The following is a 22,396-nucleotide window of genomic DNA, read 5'->3' as shown; positions in this document are numbered from 1 at the left end:
CGCATGAGTGACTCTAATCCAACGAGCAATACCCTTAGGGTAATGGCCCATACATACTGTCGAACAGATGCTGAGGCTCTCATCAACAGACATGACATGAGAAGGCCTAAAAGCATGTGGACGAATTCTGAGTAGTGGATTCTGAAAAAGGGATGGCACCTTAACAACCTCAGACTTTTTGCGGGTGGCCCCATGGCAATGAAGAGCCACAACGGCACTTTCATCCAATGGTAGACAATCCATTTCAAACGTCACCGAAATTGCAACGCTTGTTCCTATCAAGCTTTGCCCAAAGCTTCCTATTCCGCCCCTGGTCAAGCATCTCAATATCCCTATTTACCGCTCGAGGCAAAAGATCTACAGGGACTGTACTCAATAGAGACAGGTATGCATGTCAGCAACCTTGAATGGTAGCGCCAGCCGTTGTTGCCATGCGCTAGCGGATGGCGTGCTGCCTTTTAAGATATCTCACCTTTCCATTTCGGGCGAATTAGGTTCGACGGCCATGCATGATGCCAGGAGCAATGAGGGAGCTCCTACGAACCTCCATCCTTCCTCCAGGATGTCGAGGTACTTTCCACCTACCACGGATGAATGGCAAATTATGATCCGCCGGACTCGACCCTGTCACCACATTCCACTTCCATATTGAGGCATACATTCAGAAGGAAAACGTCACAAAAGGTCGTCACGGCAAATGGTCAGTGAGTACGAAGCTTGAAAAACTGCCACATCTCAACGTGACCTGCGATGACGTGCAATTTCATAGTTCTCTAGCCTATGGATGCTAGGAATCGTCCACACGGCAGAAAGTTTCGCGGAAAATGAGGTGTATATCGGCGATCGTGAGCAACAGTGGGAAACCTGCTATTGTGCAAATCGAGAGATGACCCAAGGTTCTCTACAACACACATCACTCACACCTTCCATCAACGGATCCTCTGCCACTTTGACCCACCACCAGAACCACCTACTCAAAAACCATAGGACCGAATATACCCCTCCCCCACCTGGTTCGGCCCATCCCAAATATCAAACCCACACTGCCCAAACCACTTCCCAGGCTGTGACATATAATCCCTCAGCGCCTTGATCGCACTATTGAGTACCCCATACGTCACCTGATTCTTCTTCGCATGCGTCACTTCCAAGTACACGAAATTATCGCCGTGAACCCGCCACCCCGAATCATAGCCATAGTTTATGACCCCGTCTTTGTAGTGGTCAATGTGGTCTTGAGTCTGGTCGATGGTCTCAGCGATGGTGCTGTTGGTGCCTTCAGCTATGACTTGGGCAGAATCCGGAACCTGGGCTTTGGCGAAGAGCCGGGGGATCACGAAGGTGTTGGTGCCGGCGAGGCACCAGAGGTCTTGGTCTCTTGGAGGAGTATCACGCGTGGATAAGACGGCGTCGGATTGACGGAGCAGCCTTCGCTTGGATTTCGATTGGGGTGCTCCGCTGAATGATAGGCGTTAGCGGCTTGCTTTGCTTATCGGGAGAAGATGTGAATGGTGAGATTAGGACTTACTATCCTGCGTAGACATTTTTTAGATTGGTACATGGTACACTATTCGACGCTGGTCTGCACGGGAGAGCCATAGGATCGAGCCCAGCGTCGGTGTATGAGCAAAGAGCGTTGGCGAAACCCTGAGGCGAGGCTTTGGTTGACTGAATTGACATAGCTATAACAGCAAAGAAAATGGCGTGAATGGGATGCATATTGAAGGTATGGAAGCTTTATTGAAAGGGAAACTCTGAGGATGTATTGATCATCGACGAAACGGCCAAAAAAAAAATCGTAAGGAAAGACGCTCTGAAAACAGATAGAGATTGAAGAGGTCTGTACTTAGGTCACAAAGAAAGCACCTTACCCTTATGAGCTTTTAAAGTGAGCCATTAACTCATTCCATCTCAGCAAATCCTGACATACCAGGTACTCCCTCAGGTAGACGGGATACACAAGCGCTCTGTGTTGGCACTTATTCCACGCAGGAAAACAGGTGACAGCGGGAGCCTCAACCTACTGTTGGTGAACCATCCGACGTCTTCATGATATCGCAAATGCTAATGGAGATATATGTAAGGATCCGTCTCAGGAAGCTAAATCTTCGCGGCTCCATGGAGGTTTGAGCTTGGTCTCCTCCATTACCAAAAAGCAAATCATGAAAGTTGCAGTATCGTAAGAAGGAAATGTAATTTGCAAAGAGGCTGTGTCTTCGTGCCGCATTGCGGCATATTCTTCAATTGTTGAAATGCGATCAATGGAGGTTTTATGTTATGCGCATGGTTGGAGCTACTCACGCCCAAACCTTGATTGTGTTCATCCGATGATGCGCCTCACTTGTGAAAGATTGCTTGGGTAGTCATTGCATGGGAACGTCACTACTCGACTCGTCTGAGGAGTGGCCCGGACAGTACTTCAGGCGGATACGTATGAAAGAAGGAAAATCCTACTGATATGAATATGGGTTGGCACTACAAACGGGCCGGCCCTCGCGTGTCTCTTTTCGGGATCAACGAGATGATGGACGAGGGGGAGGACGCGTCCAACTGTTTGAACATCTCGCAAAAATGGTGGCCTTGCTTGACTTACCGCCCGAAGTACTTGGCCATATTGCGAGCGAAATACCTCTGCGATCTAATTTATCGTATTTGATGCTCTGCAAGCAGTGGTATCACACCGTCCTGCCTGTTCTCGTGCAATCTAGAAATTGTGAAGACATCTATCTATCATCCAACGATCTAGGATGTTTTCCACCGAGACATGGACTCCTGTACGACAGAATCAAGATGCGCGTGAAGAGGTTGGGCATTCGTCTGGTCGGTCGTCCCTCAAATGACGGCGAAGGGTTTTTCCTCGGGGAAGAACTAACAACCAGGGATAATAAATCTCAGGAGGATGATTCTGGCTCCGACAGTTGGGAAACACAGTCTGGTTCTAGCTCTACTGGCAGTGATTTTCTCGATAGCGATTCTACCGACAGCGATTCTGATGAGTCAAGTCTTACAGGTCGTCGTCGATCACTTCCAAAAGCTCAATGTAACCAGGAATTGATGGAGCTTACACTGTTACCGTGGCGAAAGAAAGTCAATCGCCGTTTGCATGACATATCTGAGGTCATCCCAGAGTGTCATTCGTTGTACGAGCTTTCGTTCGAAGCTTTAACCGACGTCGATGGAGAGAGAGACTGGCAGTGGGACTATCTCTTTGCTCGGACAGTCCAGAACTTCATAGCTTGTATCCCAGCAACAGTAACGACTCTTACGCTTGATCTCATCGGCTCGTCCTGTGTGTCCACAGGGGAGGAATGCTCAGAGCATTTGTGTCTAGCAATCGCTAAACGTCTGAGCTCTTTCGAGAATGTTCGTCTGCGAATGCGCCGCATATGTCCTCTCATCTTCGGTGGAGAGGCTGCACAACATGTATACAAACATGGTCCCACTGAAGAAGCCGCTATCTCAGCACTTACTGCTGTAATGGCCAAGGAAGCATTAAGTACTTCACCCTCGAGATTGAAACGCATGGTCATCAAATTGTATCTACCGTATTTTCCTCCCTACGAAAATGGTGAACAATCGGACCCATGTGACCACTTCGAGCGCAGGTCCCCCCTCGGGTTTGGCATGAATGCTGGAGGTAAAGCTTACGCGAAGACCTTTCCGAATATGTTGAGCCTTATCATTTCGCATAATCAATCTGAACATTCTATCTATGGGTTTGATTGTGTTCGCCGGGCAGAATTCATGGTCGATGCTGGCTTACTGGCTCAAAAAGACGATGGAGGGGTATGGGATGACTGGAAAAATAACGAAGACAACATTCGCTACTTCCCTGATCCGTTGTAGACGATCTGGTTCGCATGCATGCCGCCAAAATTGATGCTATCCAAGCCATGCCGCCCAATCATCTCTGGATGATCCATGAGACGATTGAGATGCCATATTGGATATTTCAAACATAAGGATTTGCCATTTTGGGGGGCGCATGACGATCAGATGCCTCGAAGCAATTCGGACAAATGGGACTCTGCTCACGTAAAGCCCACCGAGATTATAGGGATGCTTTAACTAAGCGGTGCAACTAAAGAGAATAATGAAGGAAACTAGTGTGAGGTGCCTGGCAGGTCGTGCCTCAGCAACATTGAAATAATTTAGGCAGCTGCTCTACCTCTCTAAGGCTATTGTATCTGTTCATTACAGCTACCTGCAAGCTTCGTGGCCCTCTTCTAGCAGCGGTACGGCATTCAGTGAGCGGCGAACTGAGCAACAGGCCTCCTAAGGAGCAGGCACAAACTTGTTTGGATATGTGAATTGTCTTGAATGCAATTTGTTGCCTGGAAAAGGATTGGTTATATAGAATGTTATTCATAGTTCTGATGGCCGTCTTTGAAGCCTCAGCAACAAAACAGACATTCTGAGAAGGCCATCATATACTAGTAGGCGGACATGCTCTTTAACTTGTGTCACTAGCCTCATGCCTTCATAATTCCCCTTTCTCAATGCTCACAGCAAGTACAGCCACACTTCCCCCTTGCCGCCTGCCCATTTTCTATGGCCTGTCCCATCTGCTCCCGTTCCCTCAAATGCTCCGGTTCCTGCATCTGCGCAACAGCAGCAGTCAACTGTCCCAAATTCCCCACGTTGGGATCCTGCACCCTCAACGCCGAATCCACCACACCCTCCCCCTCCCTAGCTCCTCCGACCCCCTCATGGATAGCCACCGTCCTCCCCCTCAGCGCTCCCTTGCCCTTCAAAGGCGTCGCCTTCTCCTTCATCCCACCATCCCTCCTCGCAATCTTCGCTTTCAAATTATACACATCCTGCGCCGTCACCGCCGCATTCCACGCTTTCAATCTCTCCAACACCTCCTTTGGCGTCCTTCCCTCTTCAAAAGCTCTCTTCGCCTCCCCCACCGCATTCTCAGGTAACTGCCTCAGACTCGGATGACTGCTCAAATCCTCACTCGGCCCATGTCCCGTATGCTTATCCTCCATCATAGTCAACTGCCATCCTCCCCCGTCCCTCCCCTCCCCATTTCCTCCCCCATCTCCACCTCCCTCTTGCCCCGAGTCTGCCGCTCCACCGCTCTCCTCCGACCCAATCCGTTTCGCGCGCGCTTTCCACTTACACCCGACCAGTCTGCGCGTGCGATTCTTGCGAACGCGCGACTCGGGGGTCACGTTCCAGTGGTTCACGTATTCGCCGCCGCGGTCACAGCGGACGTAGGCGATGCCGCGCTTGTAGTTGTTGGAGGAGGTGACGCAGGCGTAGCCGTGGCGGCGGCCATGCTCTTGGCAAGCGGCCATGAGGGTGGGAAGGTCGGGGTAGATTGCTGCGGGGGGAGGGGGCATGCCATTGTAGGGGTCGTCGCTGTTGGGTGGAGGGATGTAGGGAGAGGGTGAAGGGGAGTAGGTCTGAGGAGGCCCATTTTGATCGGGCGTATGAGGGAGTGTGTACTGTGCTGGTGGAGGGGGCGGTGGTGGTGGTGGTGGTGGTGAAATGTGAGGTTGAGGATGTGGTTGGGAGAGGGTGGTTATGGGACCTGGAGGCTCGGGATAGGTTTCTTCGCCAAGATAGTCCATCGTGCGCGACCGGGCCTACAGGCCGCGATGAGGTTGAAGACGAGGAAAATGGAAGGACTTTAAGTCGCGACGCGAGTTGTGTCCGTATCGATGAGGGAGGTTTCGTTGATGAAAGGACGTGGAGTGAGAGTGGAGGCTAAGATTGGCACGATTCTTGCCGCTAGCTACTTGTGGATTAGCCTGCTATGAATGCTGCCTCAGGCAGAAGCTGATGAGACAAGGCTGAGAAAGCTGATAGAGATCTTGCTGCCTCACCATGAGACTTCTAAATATAGGGTGCATCATTTCAGAGACACAGTACGTCTGTCTCGCACCTTGCAAGCTAATCTTTGATATATCCCAGGATAGCTTCATGATCCCTCCACTATTGATAGTATGCCAGCGTGATCTGGTACCAACCTACGGGCACATTGAATGTGACCTGATGCAATCGGATAGGTCGTAAAGATTTTGAGCTGTGTCTTCAATCGCAAATTTGCCGTTCCAAGAATCGTTTACTAGAAGGGGATTGCGCGATCGCTTATCATAAGCTGGCAAAGGTAGTATCACTCAGGAGCCAAAGAACACCAACCCACCTGTTTGAAACTCTTTAGTCATGTCGCGATCTTCCTCTGACACGAGCTGTGATTTACCTTATGATGCTTTTCGAACGGATGAAGGCTCGACACGGAGCAGATTACCTGATCTTTGGGTAGAGAACCGCGGCGATGGCATCATCAACAGGATCAGGGATGCAAAGCCAAAGGCTTGGAGTCCTACCTTTAGTTCGCCCTTTTCATCCGTAAACCATGCTCCATCTATCTGGAGCGATGAAGAGGCAACAACTACCAACTGTCGTAAGCGATATATTACTCTCACCGACCTCCCCACGGAACTTCTCATCAGCATCTACGGCTTCTCACTCAACCCTTCTCTGCGCTTGACATGTCATAATCTCTGGGCGTGCCTTGATAGTGAATCTGCCCGGCTTTGGTTTTGCATCAACGCCTTCTCTCCGACAGTCAAACGCGAGATTGGTTTCCAACCAGCAGTCCGCCTTCAAAAAGATCTGCTCAATCAAAGCTGGTTCGCGGACCATTTCACGAAGAAGATGGAGAAGGCTGTGGACAGTAGCCTGAGTGTGCTGGATGATGGGCCAGCCTTCAAGATCATCGATGATGTACCTATCCCATCGAGATTGTTGAAGGGACAATGGACGGATGAGAGGATCAACCTGTTTGAGCGACTGCTTTTGTGGGGATCCTATGTCATTGACACGCCACCGCTATGTCACAAATTGCCCGCGAAGTTATTGACGGAAGCTATCCGCCAGAGCAGCTCTCGGGGTGTAAGGCTGTGCCGGGAATGGCTAGGAGTAAGGTTCGTGCATGCGATGTTTGTAGCTGCGATTCGATCTAGGAGCAGAGAAGATGTTGTGGAGGAGATTGTAGTAGATCATTTCACGCGGCCTGTGGGATTCATTGATTGGCAAGACGATGAGTTGGTGTGCCGGGCACTTGATTTTGAGGATTCTGCTCATCCAACGGCGCGATGGTACTTTGATGTACTGTGCACGAAAGGAGCATCAATCTGGAGCAAGTATCAGTCTGAATTGAAGCAGCAGAACTCCAATTGAAATGCGTAAAGGATTGCTATGAGTGACTGAACGTTGAAAAGGTGAACTCAAGCGGCGTTGGGTGCGGTTTGGACAATGCAATCTCCAAATGGATCGACAGTGGCATAGAGCGTGGCTTAATAGTTAGACCTGAGATTGGGTTGGATTGCTAGTGGCTGAACAGGTCGTTTTGTTTGACTTAGATTGTAGGTTGTCTCGGCTTGCAATCTCAAATTAGATCGCAAATACTTAGCTCGTTGGAACCGTTGCTGATATTCTGGATTATTTCCTCCACTGCTTGACGGCCTTGTAATTCTTAAGGCAACAATGAGGCATCTATAAAACTGCGAAAGTGAGATAAAAGGCAGAGGTGGTGATGTTTCTCATGAATTTCTGTCTCTCTCTTACATATTTCCGTCAGTGACTCCATAATCTCACTTGCTTGTCCTTGCCCCCGCTGCCCACCTTTGCTCCATCCGCGCTCCAGTCCACCGCATAAACTTCGTCTCGATGGCCAGGCAAGTCCTCCTTCAATTTCTTCGTACCCATATCCCACACTTTGAGTGTCGTATCTTTGCTGCAACTGACAAGTAGCCTGCTGTCTGCACTGAAACAGCTCATATATACTGGACCAACATGACCTCGGAGGGAGGCGATGAACTTTCCGTCACTGCCATTCCATAACTTCACGTGATTGTCGAACCCAGAACTGGCTATGTAGTGACCATCATAGGAAAAGGTGACGTGATTGACTTGTTTCTGGTGGCCAAGGAGGCGAGATATTGGCTCCTTCGACTTTGCAGGCTCCCATAGGTAGATCGTGAAATCATCTGAAGCAGAGACTAGACGCTCCACAGTTGTATTGCCGTTCTGTGCTGCTTTTTGAAATCGGTCATTGGCTTTCGATATTTTGCCTTCCTGCGTTGATGGTACGTCTCCGGTGTGGTCATGAAAGGCCGTGCGCAAGACAAAATCCGTAGATAGAGCCAGATGATTTACCCAGTGACTGTGCTTTGACAGAGTCTGAACAAGCGTGCCCTGCGAAGGATCCCAGATCTTGATGGTCTTGTCACGAGAGGAGGTGTAGACTCGGCCAGTGCCTCCCCATCGGACACAAGACACATGATCTCGGTGTCCGCTGAGGACGTTCTCAATCCGTCTGCCGACAACATCCCAGATCCTCACCGTTGAATCCTTGGAAGATGAAGCTATTCGAGGTCTTCCAGGCGCCTGAAGATGGTACGGCTCCCATGCTAGGGCTGTGACACACTTGGTATGGCCCCTGAGAGGTTGCCCAAGGGGCTGTCCAGAGATTGGGTCCCACAACCGCACGGTATTGTCCATGCTGCCTGTCGCTATGATAGTGTTGTCCGGCGACCAACTGACTGCTAACACCCAGCCAGTGTGGCCTTGCAGGCTCTTGAAAGGTGTCCCGGTGTCGCAGTCCCAGATCCTTGCTGTCTTATCTCCGCTACCTGTCACTAATCGTGAAGATGACGCGGGAGAGAAGGCAGCGGCAAGGATGGGCTCTCCGTGACCAGGGATAGACGATGAGCATCTAGAGACGGCGCGAACCTTGAAGACGGCCTGTGGAGTATGAAACAGGCGAATAGACTCTTCCGTACTTATTATACCTGGTTCTAAGACCGAGTGGTAAAGATCATTTATGACATCTATCGCCGAGCTTTCTTGTTTAGCAGACAGGTAAGTAAAGCGATATGGTATTCGATCAGACGCGTTCTATATTTATTTAATGAGTTTTGACCAGAGAGAAAGTCGACTAAAAGGAAAGTCTGCCTCTTAGGGATGACTTACATGCCCTTTTACGGTATTCAATAGCAGCTCAAGATTTTTTACAGTCGCACTTGCCACTGGCACAGAGATCGGAGCGCCCGTCGCGTGACCGGTAGCTTGGTCAACGAACTGTACTCTTACGCTTCCAAGGTTTTCAGGGATGGCACTTGCTTCCTTCGTCGCCTGCTCCTTTTCGGCAATAACAATCTTCTGGCGCTTACTCGGAGGCGGAAGTGAAGTAGCCATGACTGAGTGAAGTCTTTCCAATGTTCACTTTTGATTTCTTGGGGTAGGGGTAAAAGATCTCACAAATTTGTCAACCTCTTTTTTTATACTGCGGCTCTTAGCGCACTCACCTTCTCGTGGGGGCGTCATCCCCGGCCCTGCGCCCGCAGCAAGCGACGAACCCTAAAGCGGCCCCTAAATACCTTCCCCTTCACTTTCTTCCTTCCCTCCTTCTTTGCTTTTGGGAAGCATATGCCATTGAATGCAAACTCGCCCTGATGACATCGGTGATTCGAAGTCATCAGTCTGCCTCGGCCACGGGCGGTGCTCGTGCGTCGACATCATACTCCACCAGGAGTACACCTTACTCTACAAGTGGTGCTCGTCCAACCACAGGCGGCACAATCACCACTCGTTCCAGAGGCAGACCACGAACTGCAGCCTCAACGGCATATGGTGAACAACAAATCATATGTGCCGTCAGTGAATCGCGTGGTGTTTCCCCTACTGTTGGACTTGCCTTCATCAATATTTCTACTACTGAAGCTGTCCTCTGCCAAATATCTGACAATCAGACCTACACCAAGACAGAGCAAAAGCTCGCCGTGTATCAACCTTCTCAAGTTCTTTTTGCATCTACTTCTGTTCAGCCTAAGTCCAAATTGCTTCTTGTTGTCGAGAGCAATCTCAGGTCCACTTGCATTGAGCCTCTAGACAGGAAGTATTGGGCTGAAAATACAGGCATGGAGTACATCCAGCGACTGGCGATCAGAGAAGATCTTGAGGCAATCAAGATATGCCTTGAAGCCAACTACTACGCAACTTGTTGCTTCGCTGCGGTGGGTCACCGTAAGATTGCCAGTCTTGCATCGAGGATGCTGAAAGGTCATAGGCAATGCAATACGTCGAACTCGGACTTTCAATTTCGTTTCCTTTCCACTCTCTACGGATCAAATTTGAACCTTCTGAGGACTCAATGATGATCGACTCGCAAACTTGCCGGTCTCTTGAGCTGATACAGAACCTACAGAATCCAAATTCGAAGGCGTGCCTCTTTGGGCTCCTCAACCAGACTTTGACCCCAATGGGTGCAAGGCGACTACGCGTCAACATAATGCAGCCTTCTACGAACAAGGAGCTTCTGGTAAGGCGTTATGAAGCCTTAGCAGAGTTGACCTCCAAAGAAGATATTTTCTTTGCAGTACGACAATGTTGGTCTTTTGAAAAAAATTACATTCACTCAACTGACGCTTTCACTAGCACTCAAGTCTTTCGTAGATGTTGACAAGGTTTTGACCGCAGTAAGCAATCACAACTTGTCAGATGTCATACGCCTTAATCTACCAGGTCAATACGATCCCAAAGAATCCAACAGTCGAGTATTTTGAGCAGCAGATTAACGATGTTATAATGCTAAAGCAATTCGTCAAATCCATACCATTGATTCGCGAAGCAATCGGTACAGTAGAGAGTGATTTGCTGAAATCGATACTGGATGTGAGTCCCATGATATCTTGAAGAAGGCAGGCGCTGAGCGTTGACCTTAGTTGTTCTCCCCACACGCAATTGCAGACGTAGAAGCTTTGATTGACAACACTATTAATGAAGACATCACCTATCAGAGTCAACCCCTCGACCTCCGCAATCAGCGAACATATGCCGTCAAGTCTGGGGTCAACGGTTTCCTCGATGTGGCACGACAGACATACAAAGAAAATACTGAGGATGCGCTCAAACTTGTTGACGATCTTGCAGCGAGCCACTCTCTTCCCCTTGAGGTCAAGTACGATACGGGTAGAGCTTTTTACGTTCGCATTCCAGTGCATTCGTTGGAAGACCGTACACTCCCAGAGATCTTCATCAATGTTTACCGCAGAAACAAGATGGTTGAATGTCAGACTCTTGACCTCGTTAAGTGGAATCAGAAGATCACTGACTCGCACATGGAAGTGGTACAGCTGTCTGATGGAAGCGTACGACGTCTAATCGACAGTGTACGCGAAGAAATATCGCCATTGTTCAAGATCAGCGAAGCAATTGCTCTGTTAGATATGCTGGCCTCGTTCGCCCACATGGTCACTACTCAGGACTACGTCCGACCAGAGTTGACCAGCGCTCTAGCGATAAACCACGGGAGGCATCCTATTATCGAGAAGATACGTTCCGAGAAGTTTATTCCTAATGGCGCCTTCGCCGACCAGCGTTCGCGTTTCCAGATCATCACCGGATGTAATATGAGTGGAAAAAGCACATACATCCGCTCACTGGCTCTCTTGACAATCATGGCACAGCTTGGCTGCTTTGTACCAGCATCTTTTGCGACATTCCCTGTCAGCCATCAACTCTTTGCTCGAGTGTCAATCGATGATAGTACCCAAGCCAACGTCTCTTCATTCTCCCTTGAAATGCGAGAGACGGCATTCATCCTCCGCAACATCGACCAGCGAAGTATGGTCATCATCGACGAACTCGGACGCGGCACAAGCACACGTGACGGTCTCTGCATCGCCATCGCTGTTGCAGAAGCGCTTGTCGAAAGTCACGCCTTAGTCTGGTTCGTCACCCATTTCCGCGACCTCCCCAAAATTCTCGCAGAGCGCTCCGGCGTTGTAAACTTGCATCTTGAGGTCAACCTCCAACCGGAACACGACAAGATGACAATGCTTTACCGCGTCGCCAACGGCTGGGTAGAAGACGAAAACTATGGCATCGCCCTCGCCAAAGTCGTCAATCTTCCACAAGGTATCATCAGTAAAGCGGAAGAAGTGTCAAAAAAGTTGAAGGAGATCACGGAGAGGAAGAAGAAAAGCTCGAAGACTATTGCAATTCAGCGAAGGCGGAAATTGATTCTCAGTCTTTACCAACAGCTCCAGCATGCGAAGGAGGGGAATATGGAGGGAAGGGTGTTAGCGACGTGGTTGAAGAATCTGCAGGATGAATTCGTGAGGCGCATGGCTGCTATTGATGAGGATATTGCGGCAGCCGGAACCGCACAGTCATCAGTCGGGGCGAATGAAGACGCTGAGATGACGGATGTCGAACAAGAGGAAGAGGATGAAGGACCAACGACGCCAAATCTCTTGCTGCAGCAACGTTCCGCTGAAGTGAGGACCGCTTTCAGCCAAGGAAGCCCGACGGAGCTGTCGAGCGTGTTTAGGTCAGAGAAAAATATGACTGATGGCTCATGAGGCAATGTTTCTGAAGAATTTGAAATGAAATATGAAGGTTTGGCTGCCCAAGTATGTCGATCTGGAGCGACATTTGGCCTTGTACGATCAGCTGGGTTGTGTCGACCTCAGGTTGAGGTCATTCTTGCGGTATTTGCCTCATTTACTGATAGAGAGCTCCTTAAGATCAACGCAGCGGGAGAGACAGCTTGAAATGCTTGAATGTCAGAGTACAATAGCTTAGCACAATCTTCGTGTCTTCATATCTTGCGTCAAATTGGAATCCGCTAATACTACAAGAGCTAGAAGAAACAAAGAAATACGTACGAAGCCTGGTTGTCCATTCCAAATTATGCCCGCTCGCCACAGTAGGAGATCCAGCTCCAACGTATCACTCAAGCGCCTCGCTTGTGCTCATAAAATTGTTCATATCATCTTGCATCGTTACCCGCAAAGCCCAGCAAAAGCGCCTTTTCCCCCTCTTCAAAAGTATCCTCATTCCCAAAACACCACAATCTCACCCCTCTCATTCTTCCTCAACCTCAACCGCTTAAACAATTCCTTCTCCTCCTCCTCCTTCACTGCCTCCGCCCTCTCACGATGATACCGCTTCAGCACCTTATGCATACTCATCCCCTCTCTCGCTCTCCTCCCCCTTCGTCACCAACGACATGAAGAACTCTGCTCTTGTCTTGAAGACCACCAACTGCTGCTGAGAGTCCTCGGGTGCCTGAGATGATGGGTATTCAATGGCTTTTGGCCTATGCTTCTTGCGGCGGTGAGTAGATGACTCGTCGTCATTGTGGGAGGTGTGATGTCTCTTTTTCTTGCGCGGGCGTGACTCGTCGGATGTGCGCCGCTTGCGTACTTTTACAAGCGCGTTGGAGGTGGAGCGCGCGGTGGATTTACTGTGGTCGCGATCGCGGTCTTTTTTCACCAGAGCTTGGGATGTCGATGCGGATTTCGAGCGCTTGACTGGACTGGGGGGATCGTTGGAGTAATCTGGGCTTGGAGGGAATTTGGATTTTGAGAGGAGCCGGTTCAGGCCTCCTGTCAGGCCGGAGTGGAGGACCGCGGGAGGAGCGTCGGACATGATAGCGTCTGAGGACTCTTGTGAAGGGCGGCGCGCGACGGAAAGATCTAGTTCTTCGACTTGGAGGCGTTTGCGCTTTTTATCTGTGGATCTGCCTTCGGTTTTTTCTAGTTGCTTGCGCAGCTCTTTTGATGCCGGAGTGATGTATTCGAAGTGTGCGTTCTCTTTCTTGTGCGTTGCAGGCAATGCTTCCGTGCCATACGAGAACCCGTGCTTTTCGTATTGTGGATCATGTACGGTGCTCGACTTTTTTCGGCTGATCTCCGAGCCTATCACCGAAGGCGTGTAGTCCATTCCGTTCTGGCCTCCCGGGACGAGGGAGACTCGCGAGGCATTTGGGGTTTCGTCAGTGACAAGGAAATCGAACACGTTGACATTTGGTTGTTCTAAAACCGCTGGGGGTGGTACGGGGGCTTCTGGAGGTGGTTCGACGATCACGATACCATTCCCTGTGTCTGGATCTGGCGCATCTTCAACGTAGGCGGCTCGCGATATTGAAGACTCGATTGGGGCGATCTTGACTGATTTTTTGGATGGTTTCTGCTTATAAAGTGTGCCTTGATACTTCTGTTCTTCTGATATACATGACTAACTCACAGGAAGATCAGCCATAGGCGTACACGGCCGTCAAAAGCGGCACAACGAACTTCGCAGCGAAAGGAAGTGAGAGAGAAAAGTACCATATGTGCTCTGTAGCCCATGCCTTCAAAGTGCGTCATGCAATCTAAGCATGTATACGAGGCGCCCTGACATTGGCCGCGGTGGGGATCCAATTTCTTCTTCCCAACAACATCACCGCAAGCCTAGATGTGAGAATTTCCAGTTAGCATCGATGGTAATGCATTCGTGCCCAATCAGGGGGAGCCCTACTTCGCATTGAAAAGACACCATCGGTTGCGATGGGATGAATCTGATGCGATCCTCCTCAGAACTATCCGAACGTTCTGCAGAAGCGTTGCAGCTTATAAGGCACTCTTCGAGATGAGTTGATGAGTTGATTGCTGAGGGTCGAGGGGCATGTGTACATTTTGCTATTTCGGGCGCGTGAGACCCTACGGCCGACCATAGCGACCCTACTTGCACAACCTCCTTTCCTTGCGCCATTCTCAATTCCTCGATAATGTTGTTTTTCTTTCGTCTCATGCTTATTTGGAATGGATCGTTGCACTCTTACAAATCCTTGGAGCTGTGGAACGTGCATTGATTGTACGCTCAAGACACGATCTATTCAAACCGATTCTATACCAAAAGTTCTATGATGCTCACCAAACGTCACATGGGTGAGGATCTTCTGTTCAAAAGCGAAGACTTTTCTCTGCCGGTCTCGGGAGTATCATGCGCGATCTCCGTATTTGACGTGGACGTGGCATGAGACTGCAAATCATGTCCAAGGAGTCGCTATTGCTCAAGGTAATTTATCAATGCTGCCGTTGACGAGTGTACTACCTGGCGCACCGTTCACCGCATCATTTTCTTTTTCGTAATCCTTGGGTTTGTCCACGTATTTGCGCCATCCGAAAGAGTCCTTGATCCTTCCACTTTGTATTCCCCTCAGAGTGTCGAGGAGTTTCAGCATTACTGGGCCGGGCTCATCTCCCCCTCCGTTGTATGAGAACTTATCACCCTTGGACTTCATGGTGATCGAGTTCACGGGTACTAAAGCAGCCGCAGTGCCTGCTGCCATGACCTCCGAGAATGCTGGCAATTCCTCATACTTGATCGACCTGCATTCGACTTTCCATCCCAGCGATTTGGCAATCTCACATATGCTATCGCTTGTGAAACTTTTGATGACGCATTTCGAATCAGGGACGGCGAGCGTGATGTCTCCTCCATCCGACTTCTTGACTCCAATAAAGCCACTCGTCGAGAACTCATCAATTTCGCTTCTGGTCTTACTATCCAAATGCAAAGTAATCCCAAATCCCTCACTCCTCGCCTTCTCGCTCCATTTTAGCACAGGCGCGTAATTGCCCCCAAGCTTTGCATTGCCTGTGCCTTCCGGGGCCGCGCGGTCGAAATCTTCCAGGATCAGAGCAGCAACAGGCTTCACGCCATGATACACGCTTACTGGACTCACAAACACACAGAAGGTGTATTCTTCGGGAGGATTTAGTCCCAATTGCGGCGAGCTTCCAAAGACAAGCGGACGAATGTACATGCTCGCCGGACTCTCATGCGGGGGAACAAACTCTGCGTTCGACCCGACAACAAGTTGACAGCAGTGGACGAAGACATCTTCTGGTAGAGGCGGGATTGACACCATATCAGCGCTGTGAGCCAGGCGTTCGGCATTCATCTGCGGGCGGAAGATAGCAATGCGGTCGTCGCCTGCAGGCATGCGGAAGGCCTTAAGACCCTCGAAGGCTTGTTGACCATAATTGAGCCCGGGGCACATGCCGTGGATGGATAAGTAGGGAGATCGGACTAGCTTTGGAGTCGTCCATGTCTTGGTCTTGTGGGAGTAGCGGGATTCGATATGGCCGTTCACTGGTCAGATGATTCAACATTTGTTGTATCAATGCAATGCAATGAAGCTTACGCGTGCGGTACTGGAAGCCAAGCTTGCCCCAATCTGGAATTATTTAGCACTACGCGTACGGAACGGAGTATGTGGGAAATTACCAAGCGTGTTTGAGGGCGGAGGAGGAAAGGACATTTTGGTCTGAAGACAAAGTGAGATATGATGAAGGACAGGCACAGACCTCAGCTATAGGTATTTAACGGATAAGACTGTCTAGGCATCAGTCGTCGTTGCTGACGCCGACCGCGATTTGCAATCAGTAATCCCACTCGCACAATGATGCTTCCATGCGCATTTCTGCGATCCGTAAATAACCGGGCGTGCATAAGACTCGATCTCCCTGCATAAATCTTGCATGAAAGTGGCGTACCTTATGGCGTAGTACTAGGGCTCGCGCATTACCCTTTTAGGCCAATGGCCCATCCTCGAGCCAGGCGTTTCAGCAGCCCTCCACCTCTGCCGTCAGTGGTGTGATGCCACCTCTACAGAATCATGGACCTATATTAATATAACGTTGATCGGTACACCTCCTTCCAACTTCGATAGTACGGTTCACCGTTGCCCGGAACCCAATCATGGCCCCTCCGCCGCAATCCCTTCCTTTCAACAAACGAACCGTTACCACCCTTTTTCTCGCCTTTGCCCTCATCATCTTATTTTACCTCACCGTTCGCCCTCCAGCTCCACCTAAACCTAATTTCCCGGTCCCCACATCCAGTTCCTCTGATGCCGCCGCTACCCTCTCTTCTCCACCTATCCATGACGCCCCTGTTGCGCCAGAAATCCTCACAGGGGACGTCATTTCATCAAAAATCGAGAACGCAACTGCGAAAGCGGAGCTAGGCAGGGCAGCATGGAAGGTCATGCACACCATGATGGCCAAGTTTCCCGATAAGCCGAGTAAGGAGGAGCAGACCGCCTTGGTCTCGTACATTCACCTTTTTGCGAGGCTGTATCCATGGTATGTGCCCCTTGCCCCCTTTTCCACTCTAGCGTATCGCGACCGCGTCTTAGAGACGAGTATTGACTTCGCTCGGGCTGTAGTGGCGAGTGCGCAAGCCACTTTCAGAAGATCTTAGCCAAGTTTCCACCCCAGGTTTCGACAAGGAGCAATGCTGCGGCATGGGCTTGTCATGTGCATAATGTGGTCAACAGGAGTCTGGAGAAGGAGGAGTTTGATTGTTCCAATATTGGCGACTTCTACGATTGTGGCTGCGCCGATGATGATGACAAAGGCGCAAAGAAGAAAGAGATAGATGCAGGGAACGAAAAGCAAAGCGGCAAGATTGATGTGACAGTGGAAAGGAACGGGTGAGCGCTCACTTTCGTTTTCTTCGGTCTTAATTGGAAGGCTCACAATCAGCAGGCCAACACCAGGAGGCTAGGTCTAGCTAGTGAGCACAAAAGCGACCGCTTCAATTGAAATCCTTCATCACCGCTTCCGACATCTACCGGCGAACACCAAGAACCCGACGGGGTTCTTCTGAAAGTCTGCCGCGTATGCAGCAGCCGCAGACGGGGATAAGTCTCTCCATACTTGACTCTGCTGCTGGAGAAAAGACCGTGCCACGCAGACTCATCTAGTGTACAATGATCACACTACGATCTCTAATGAACCCCAATGCAGCACCGAGTCGTGAAAAGAAGCGGCTAGTTGGTTTGGTATGAGCATGTACAGCATGGCAAACACCCATGCCAAGCTCAGATAACCTTCACAATGCGCGGACTTGCAGGACCGCCTGATTCCGACCTCAAAGTCAATACAAGATCCGGCTTCCCCATACTAGCGGCAGCTTATGCAATATTGGTGGACTTCATGCCTGGCCAAAGAATTTTCTGAGTTCGGTGGGCATCACGGATGGATGGTGACCAACTGCCAAGAAGAGGTCGTTGTCTCAACGTAGAGCAAAGATTGAAATGCTCAAGGCTTACCCAAGGCAAAACAGCCTGAAGTGGAATCCAAGTAGGTGGACGTAGAGCACGAACTTTCTGCTCAACATTTCGGCTCCCAGAATCTGACGAAACCGAGGCGAGCAAGGCAGGAGTATTACGGACTCAATGTCCAATGTCTTGCATGTTCCGCCCACATTAGCCTGAGATACAAGGTAAGACCTACAGATTGAATCATATTTTTCCCATCATCTTCCACCTCATCTTGTGATTGTCCTGTACAAGACATCATCACTCACTTGCTCCTTCTCAGCAAAAGTCTCTTCGGCATCCCACCCCTCTCCCCTAACTTGGATTTTCATACTCTCCAACAATCTCTCTTTCACCTCCCCAACCTCGCCCCTTACATCCATCCCCACAAACGCCCCATGTGTACTCTCGAAGTCCAAATCCTTGAGTGCATCCCAGATCTGCTTGATGCTTTTCGGTGGAAGCGGTATCATGTTCGGGATCGACCACATGAAGCTGTATGTCGTTTGACCTGGTGGGCGAGGGTAGGGTGTGAGACCGGACTTTGAAAATAAAGGTCAGCTATTTACGCGACGCAGCCAAACTCTTGCTTTATAGAGAAGGCGGCGGTAACAAGGGCCGAGGCTGTCGAAATTGTACCACAGCAGCGCGGTACCACCATCGAGGACCTCAAGCACAAAGTGGGAAAAGGCAGACTCAAAACTTACAGGCACAGTCATAACGCTATCCGCAACAAACAACTTGCCCCCTCCCCCCCTTCCCCCTCCTTCCCACTGCCCTCCAAAAGCAGCACCAGACTCCCCTCAAAATGCCCTCCCACCTTCACCACCCACACCCCATCCACAACCTCCTCCTTATACCCCACCCGCCCAATGACACTACAAACGACCATGTTCCGCTCCGGCTGGCGACACAACCAGCCCTTGTCGTCCGAACTCACGTAGAGCGTAGCGTCCGGGAAGGCGGCGAGCCAGGAGGCGTAGGTGGCGTAGTAGTGCGGGTGGGAGATTATGATTGCGTGGACGCCGCCGAGGTCGTTTAATTTAGAGATGGTGGTGGGGGAGAGGAGAGGGAGCAGGTCCCAGATTATGTTGCCGTGCGGGGTGCGGAGGAGGAAGGCGCGTTGGCCGATTGCGAACTAGGAGATGGGTGGTGTGAGAAGGGGAGGGGGAGGGAGGTAAGAGGATGAAGGAGCGAGAATAGGGGGAAAGGGAAAGGGGAAAGGGGATGTGATACAGCGAAGGGTACTTAGAAAAAGGGGACGGGGGTGGAAACAAGTCGATAAGGGCAATACCTTTGGTTCAGTCCAGAAATACCAGACTCGTGAGTCCTCAGGGTCTTGTGCCCATTTGTTCTCGTGCTCTGTGCGGAGTTGAGATAGGGTGGTCCATGATTGTCCGCTTGGGGGAACAAATTGGCGTGGATCCTATCGTATCAGTGAGTTCGGAGATCGGGTCTGGAATATGGGATGTTTGTGGAAACGCACGTCGCAAATCTTGCATCGTTTAGGAGGACTGCCATTCTCGGCGTCGTACTGAGACCCGCATGCCGTGCATATTGGGAAGACGTCTTCTTGCATTCTTTGAAACGTGTATTTTGAAGGAGCAGGCTAATGGACTCCTGAAAAAATGACAGACTCCTGTAAAAAGAGGCTACAAATTGGATATGATTTACAAAGACGGTAGCAATATAAGCAAACCTCGATGTCTTACAATTTCCTCGGCTTTGGACGTATCGAGGCGCAAAGTTTGGATTAACACACCAAAACCCACCATTAAACGGAATTACTCCCGTCCTTGGACTATGATCAAGAAAGCTAAGAATATGACTCGAGACTTGAGAGCACGTTGTAGCACGACAGTTGGGAGACGTACTGACCCCGCAATTCGGACGAGATCGATCACGGGCCGCATTTGACACGTGCTCCGAGTCCCGTCAACCTTATGCTCTATTGATGCTCAAAATCGTAATTTCGACGTCGAATAGACAGATTGCGAGACGATAGATTATCAATCTCTTCGTGTTGCAGATAGATCTGAACCTGCTCGGCCTGCACCCGGCAAGCATTGACATAGTGCTCAGACTAGGCCATTACTATCATTGAAGCTTTCAAAAAGAGCAAATCGATGTTGTTGCTTGCTTCTTGTCTTGTACCCAATTGTCGCTTGCTGCACTTAGAAGGAGTATTGGAAACATTCAGTAATCGCCGCAAAAACAACGCCATTAACGCCAGTAATATTGCGGTCACTGAAGGCAAGCTCGTCGTCGCCCCCTCCCCGGAGTGGGACTGTCAGGGAATGGCCTCGGAGAGGAGGTGACCTCGCTTTGGAATTTTTGCACTAAGGCTGTGATCAAAGTGTTAGGTATCCAACGTTGGCATCGGGCGATCTCACGACTTGGAAAGCTCGTTGTTGGCTGGCTAAGAGGGTATGGTTCAAGAGGTCCTACTTCGATCTCTACAAGCCAGTCGACTTGTTTGCATAGTGAAGTCGAGCCACCGGTGAAAAGAGTTTAGAGTGAGACAATTATCTTCCTAGCCAAAGCCTTCTAGAAGATCTGTCTAGATAGAATTAGCGCACTTTATTTAACGAGCGAGTCCCCTGTGATTAGCAATACGAAGTAGGCAATTGTCCTGGATATAATGGTTTGCTGTGAAGCCTTTCGAAAAGCATTTCATTTTTACACCAATCCTTCATCTTGCTTGTGTGGCTGCTATCTTACAGTTCCAACGAGCTTAAGCCATGAGCTCAACTCCTTGATGCAAATGCTGATTTATCGCTTTATGTATGTCCAAGAAGAAAAGCAGGCAAACACCTCATCCACTTCATATTCTTCGTATCACCTGCCATATAGCATGATCATGGAAAACAACTTCACTTCAGCATACATTCACGACTGGAAATGACACTTGCGACTGTTCACACAGCTCAGGGCCGACGGGAAGCATGCTGCGGACTGCTACCGGTACCTTGGACGGCTCCTAAGATTTGAGATAGCATGCTCCTAGTCTCACGCTGTTCTTTTTCAAGACTTTCCAGCCTCGACTCAAGGTGATTTCTCGTTTCTGAAATCTGCGGTGATGTATTCGAAGCAGTCGCGACTTGCGATTCAGGGACTAAGCCATTAGTTGTACTTTCTGGATTTGTATCGAACGGTCTCATTGATGGATCGGGGGCAATGCTGGCGTTGAGTCGAGTAGGGTCCATCCATTCACCGCCTCGACTGGGAAGGGCATTGCGGCTGCTATCGCCTGGCAAAGAGTAAGGCAGAGAAGCAGCGCTATCACCCGAAGCATTGACCAGTTGCTGATGCGCCGAAGAGATTCCAGAGACTCGCTCACTTGCGCGAGTTGGCGTCTGGAGCTGAGGGTCAAGAGTTGCATGTTCCGCTGGTACTGTTTTACGTCTTCTCCTGCCCTTTGGGGTGATCTCATCGCCGTCATGTATCCAAGCCCACCTACCACGATCATCAGGGCCTGGCATTATCCCATTTGGGTCTGTGTATGGCTGTGGCCCTGACTGTCCTCCTGCCGCTTCTTCGAGCTCCTTCTGCGTCTTGTACTTCTTGCGCGTATTGTAAATGTCGCGCGTGAGTATCTTGATGTCCGGCCACACTCTGCGAAGCTCTTGGATTGTATCTGATGGGGTGTTTCCAGCATCGTACATATCATGTACCCTTTGAAGCTGCTCCTCCGTCAACCGCCGTAATGTTGGATGCTGACTTAAGTCATCCGACGGTCCATGATTGTGGTCGGGGTTTTCGGTCTCAAGATGCCATCCACCTTCCTTCCTAGCGCTACCGATCATCCTGAACGGACATCCAAGCAAGCGACTTTCCCCCGCTTGCGCTTGCGTTGTTCCTGGGTAAGGTTCCGTCGGTTCTCATAATGGCCGCCTCGGTCGCACTTCAGCCACAATCGATTGAAGCGTGAGCGTGCGATCACGACTGCGTACCCTTGATCTGACGCCCATTCCTTTATTGCGTTTAGTAGATCTTCGCGATTCACAAAGTCACCTGGGGGCATTGGAGCAAGGGAACGCGCTGGAGGAGGTGATGCAGACGGATTTCGCGCATGTTGTCTGCTGGGCGAACTGGGACGAAGGACGCCGAACATCTCGAGTCCGACCAAAGTCGCAAAATACTGTTAGACTAGATGCTTGTCGTCATATAGACGAGCGTCATCAGGCGTATTGATTTTTTACTTATTGAGCTTAGGTCGATGTAGGCAGAGCAAAAGGTCAGGTGTCGTGAGCACTTTCTAGGGCCGCCCGCTTACCTAATCTGTGGAACCTAATGAAGCCCCAGGGGGCCCAGAGTGGCAGAAAGTCTTTCAGCCAACAACCATCCAGTGTTGACTATGATGAATGACGTAGACCATTCACACTCCGAAGATACGTGTTCCTGAAGGGCCGGAACCTTCCTCCACTGCTGGAACAATACAAGAGCCATGCATCCCAATAATTTAAGACATTATAGAATCGGAGTACAGGACGGGAA

The 22,396-nt window shown here is 50.1% G+C and overlaps 10 protein-coding genes across 10 annotated transcripts; 4 read left to right on the top strand and 6 right to left on the bottom strand.

Annotated features, from left to right (window-relative positions):
• Positions 1-974: 974 nt before the first annotated feature.
• Positions 975-1,544, bottom strand: KY384_008983 (uncharacterized protein; the record flags this gene model as incomplete). The annotated part of the gene is made up of 2 exons (XM_044817469.1): positions 975-1,453; positions 1,529-1,544. 2 exons carry the CDS (start codon positions 1,542-1,544, stop codon positions 975-977), a joined length of 495 nt encoding a protein of 164 aa, XP_044664622.1.
• A 1,246-nt stretch (positions 1,545-2,790) lies between these two features.
• Positions 2,791-3,846, top strand: KY384_008982 (uncharacterized protein; the record flags this gene model as incomplete). Its single annotated transcript, XM_044817468.1, has 1 exon — positions 2,791-3,846. The coding sequence occupies one exon, from the start codon at positions 2,791-2,793 to the stop codon at positions 3,844-3,846; it is 1,056 nt and encodes a 351-aa protein (XP_044664621.1).
• Positions 3,847-4,496: 650 nt separating this feature from the next.
• On the bottom strand, positions 4,497-5,582 carry KY384_008981 (uncharacterized protein; the record flags this gene model as incomplete). The annotated part of the gene is made up of 1 exon (XM_044817467.1): positions 4,497-5,582. The coding sequence occupies one exon, from the start codon at positions 5,580-5,582 to the stop codon at positions 4,497-4,499; it is 1,086 nt and encodes a 361-aa protein (XP_044664620.1).
• Positions 5,583-6,177: 595 nt separating this feature from the next.
• On the top strand, positions 6,178-7,197 carry KY384_008980 (uncharacterized protein; the record flags this gene model as incomplete). The annotated part of the gene is made up of 1 exon (XM_044817466.1): positions 6,178-7,197. One exon carries the CDS (start codon positions 6,178-6,180, stop codon positions 7,195-7,197), a length of 1,020 nt encoding a protein of 339 aa, XP_044664619.1.
• A 396-nt stretch (positions 7,198-7,593) lies between these two features.
• KY384_008979 (uncharacterized protein) lies at positions 7,594-9,216 on the bottom strand (the record flags this gene model as incomplete). The annotated part of the gene is made up of 2 exons (XM_044817465.1): positions 7,594-8,916; positions 8,992-9,216. The coding sequence occupies 2 exons, from the start codon at positions 9,214-9,216 to the stop codon at positions 7,594-7,596; spliced, it is 1,548 nt and encodes a 515-aa protein (XP_044664618.1).
• Positions 9,217-9,938: 722 nt separating this feature from the next.
• Positions 9,939-12,383, top strand: KY384_008978 (uncharacterized protein; the record flags this gene model as incomplete). The annotated part of the gene is made up of 5 exons (XM_044817464.1): positions 9,939-10,034; positions 10,088-10,406; positions 10,456-10,496; positions 10,519-10,692; positions 10,743-12,383. The coding sequence occupies 5 exons, from the start codon at positions 9,939-9,941 to the stop codon at positions 12,381-12,383; spliced, it is 2,271 nt and encodes a 756-aa protein (XP_044664617.1).
• A 598-nt stretch (positions 12,384-12,981) lies between these two features.
• On the bottom strand, positions 12,982-16,114 carry KY384_008977 (uncharacterized protein; the record flags this gene model as incomplete). The annotated part of the gene is made up of 4 exons (XM_044817463.1): positions 12,982-14,027; positions 14,911-15,945; positions 15,998-16,030; positions 16,081-16,114. The coding sequence occupies 4 exons, from the start codon at positions 16,112-16,114 to the stop codon at positions 12,982-12,984; spliced, it is 2,148 nt and encodes a 715-aa protein (XP_044664616.1).
• Positions 16,115-16,554: 440 nt separating this feature from the next.
• On the top strand, positions 16,555-17,294 carry KY384_008976 (uncharacterized protein; the record flags this gene model as incomplete). Its single annotated transcript, XM_044817462.1, has 2 exons — positions 16,555-16,940; positions 17,024-17,294. The coding sequence occupies 2 exons, from the start codon at positions 16,555-16,557 to the stop codon at positions 17,292-17,294; spliced, it is 657 nt and encodes a 218-aa protein (XP_044664615.1).
• Positions 17,295-18,129: 835 nt separating this feature from the next.
• Positions 18,130-19,478, bottom strand: KY384_008975 (uncharacterized protein; the record flags this gene model as incomplete). Its single annotated transcript, XM_044817461.1, has 4 exons — positions 18,130-18,410; positions 18,638-19,037; positions 19,194-19,325; positions 19,386-19,478. 4 exons carry the CDS (start codon positions 19,476-19,478, stop codon positions 18,130-18,132), a joined length of 906 nt encoding a protein of 301 aa, XP_044664614.1.
• Positions 19,479-20,826: 1,348 nt separating this feature from the next.
• Positions 20,827-21,705, bottom strand: KY384_008974 (uncharacterized protein; the record flags this gene model as incomplete). Its single annotated transcript, XM_044817460.1, has 1 exon — positions 20,827-21,705. One exon carries the CDS (start codon positions 21,703-21,705, stop codon positions 20,827-20,829), a length of 879 nt encoding a protein of 292 aa, XP_044664613.1.
• Between the last annotated feature and the right edge of the window lie 691 nt (positions 21,706-22,396).

Source organism: Bacidia gigantensis, assembly GCF_019456465.1.
Source record: "Bacidia gigantensis strain McMullin 20006 chromosome Unknown scaffold_268, whole genome shotgun sequence".
In the NCBI taxonomy this organism is placed as follows: Eukaryota; Fungi; Ascomycota; class Lecanoromycetes; order Lecanorales; family Ramalinaceae; genus Bacidia; species Bacidia gigantensis.
Note: the sequence above shows the minus strand (reverse complement) of the source record. Positions and strands in the feature narration are given on the sequence as shown.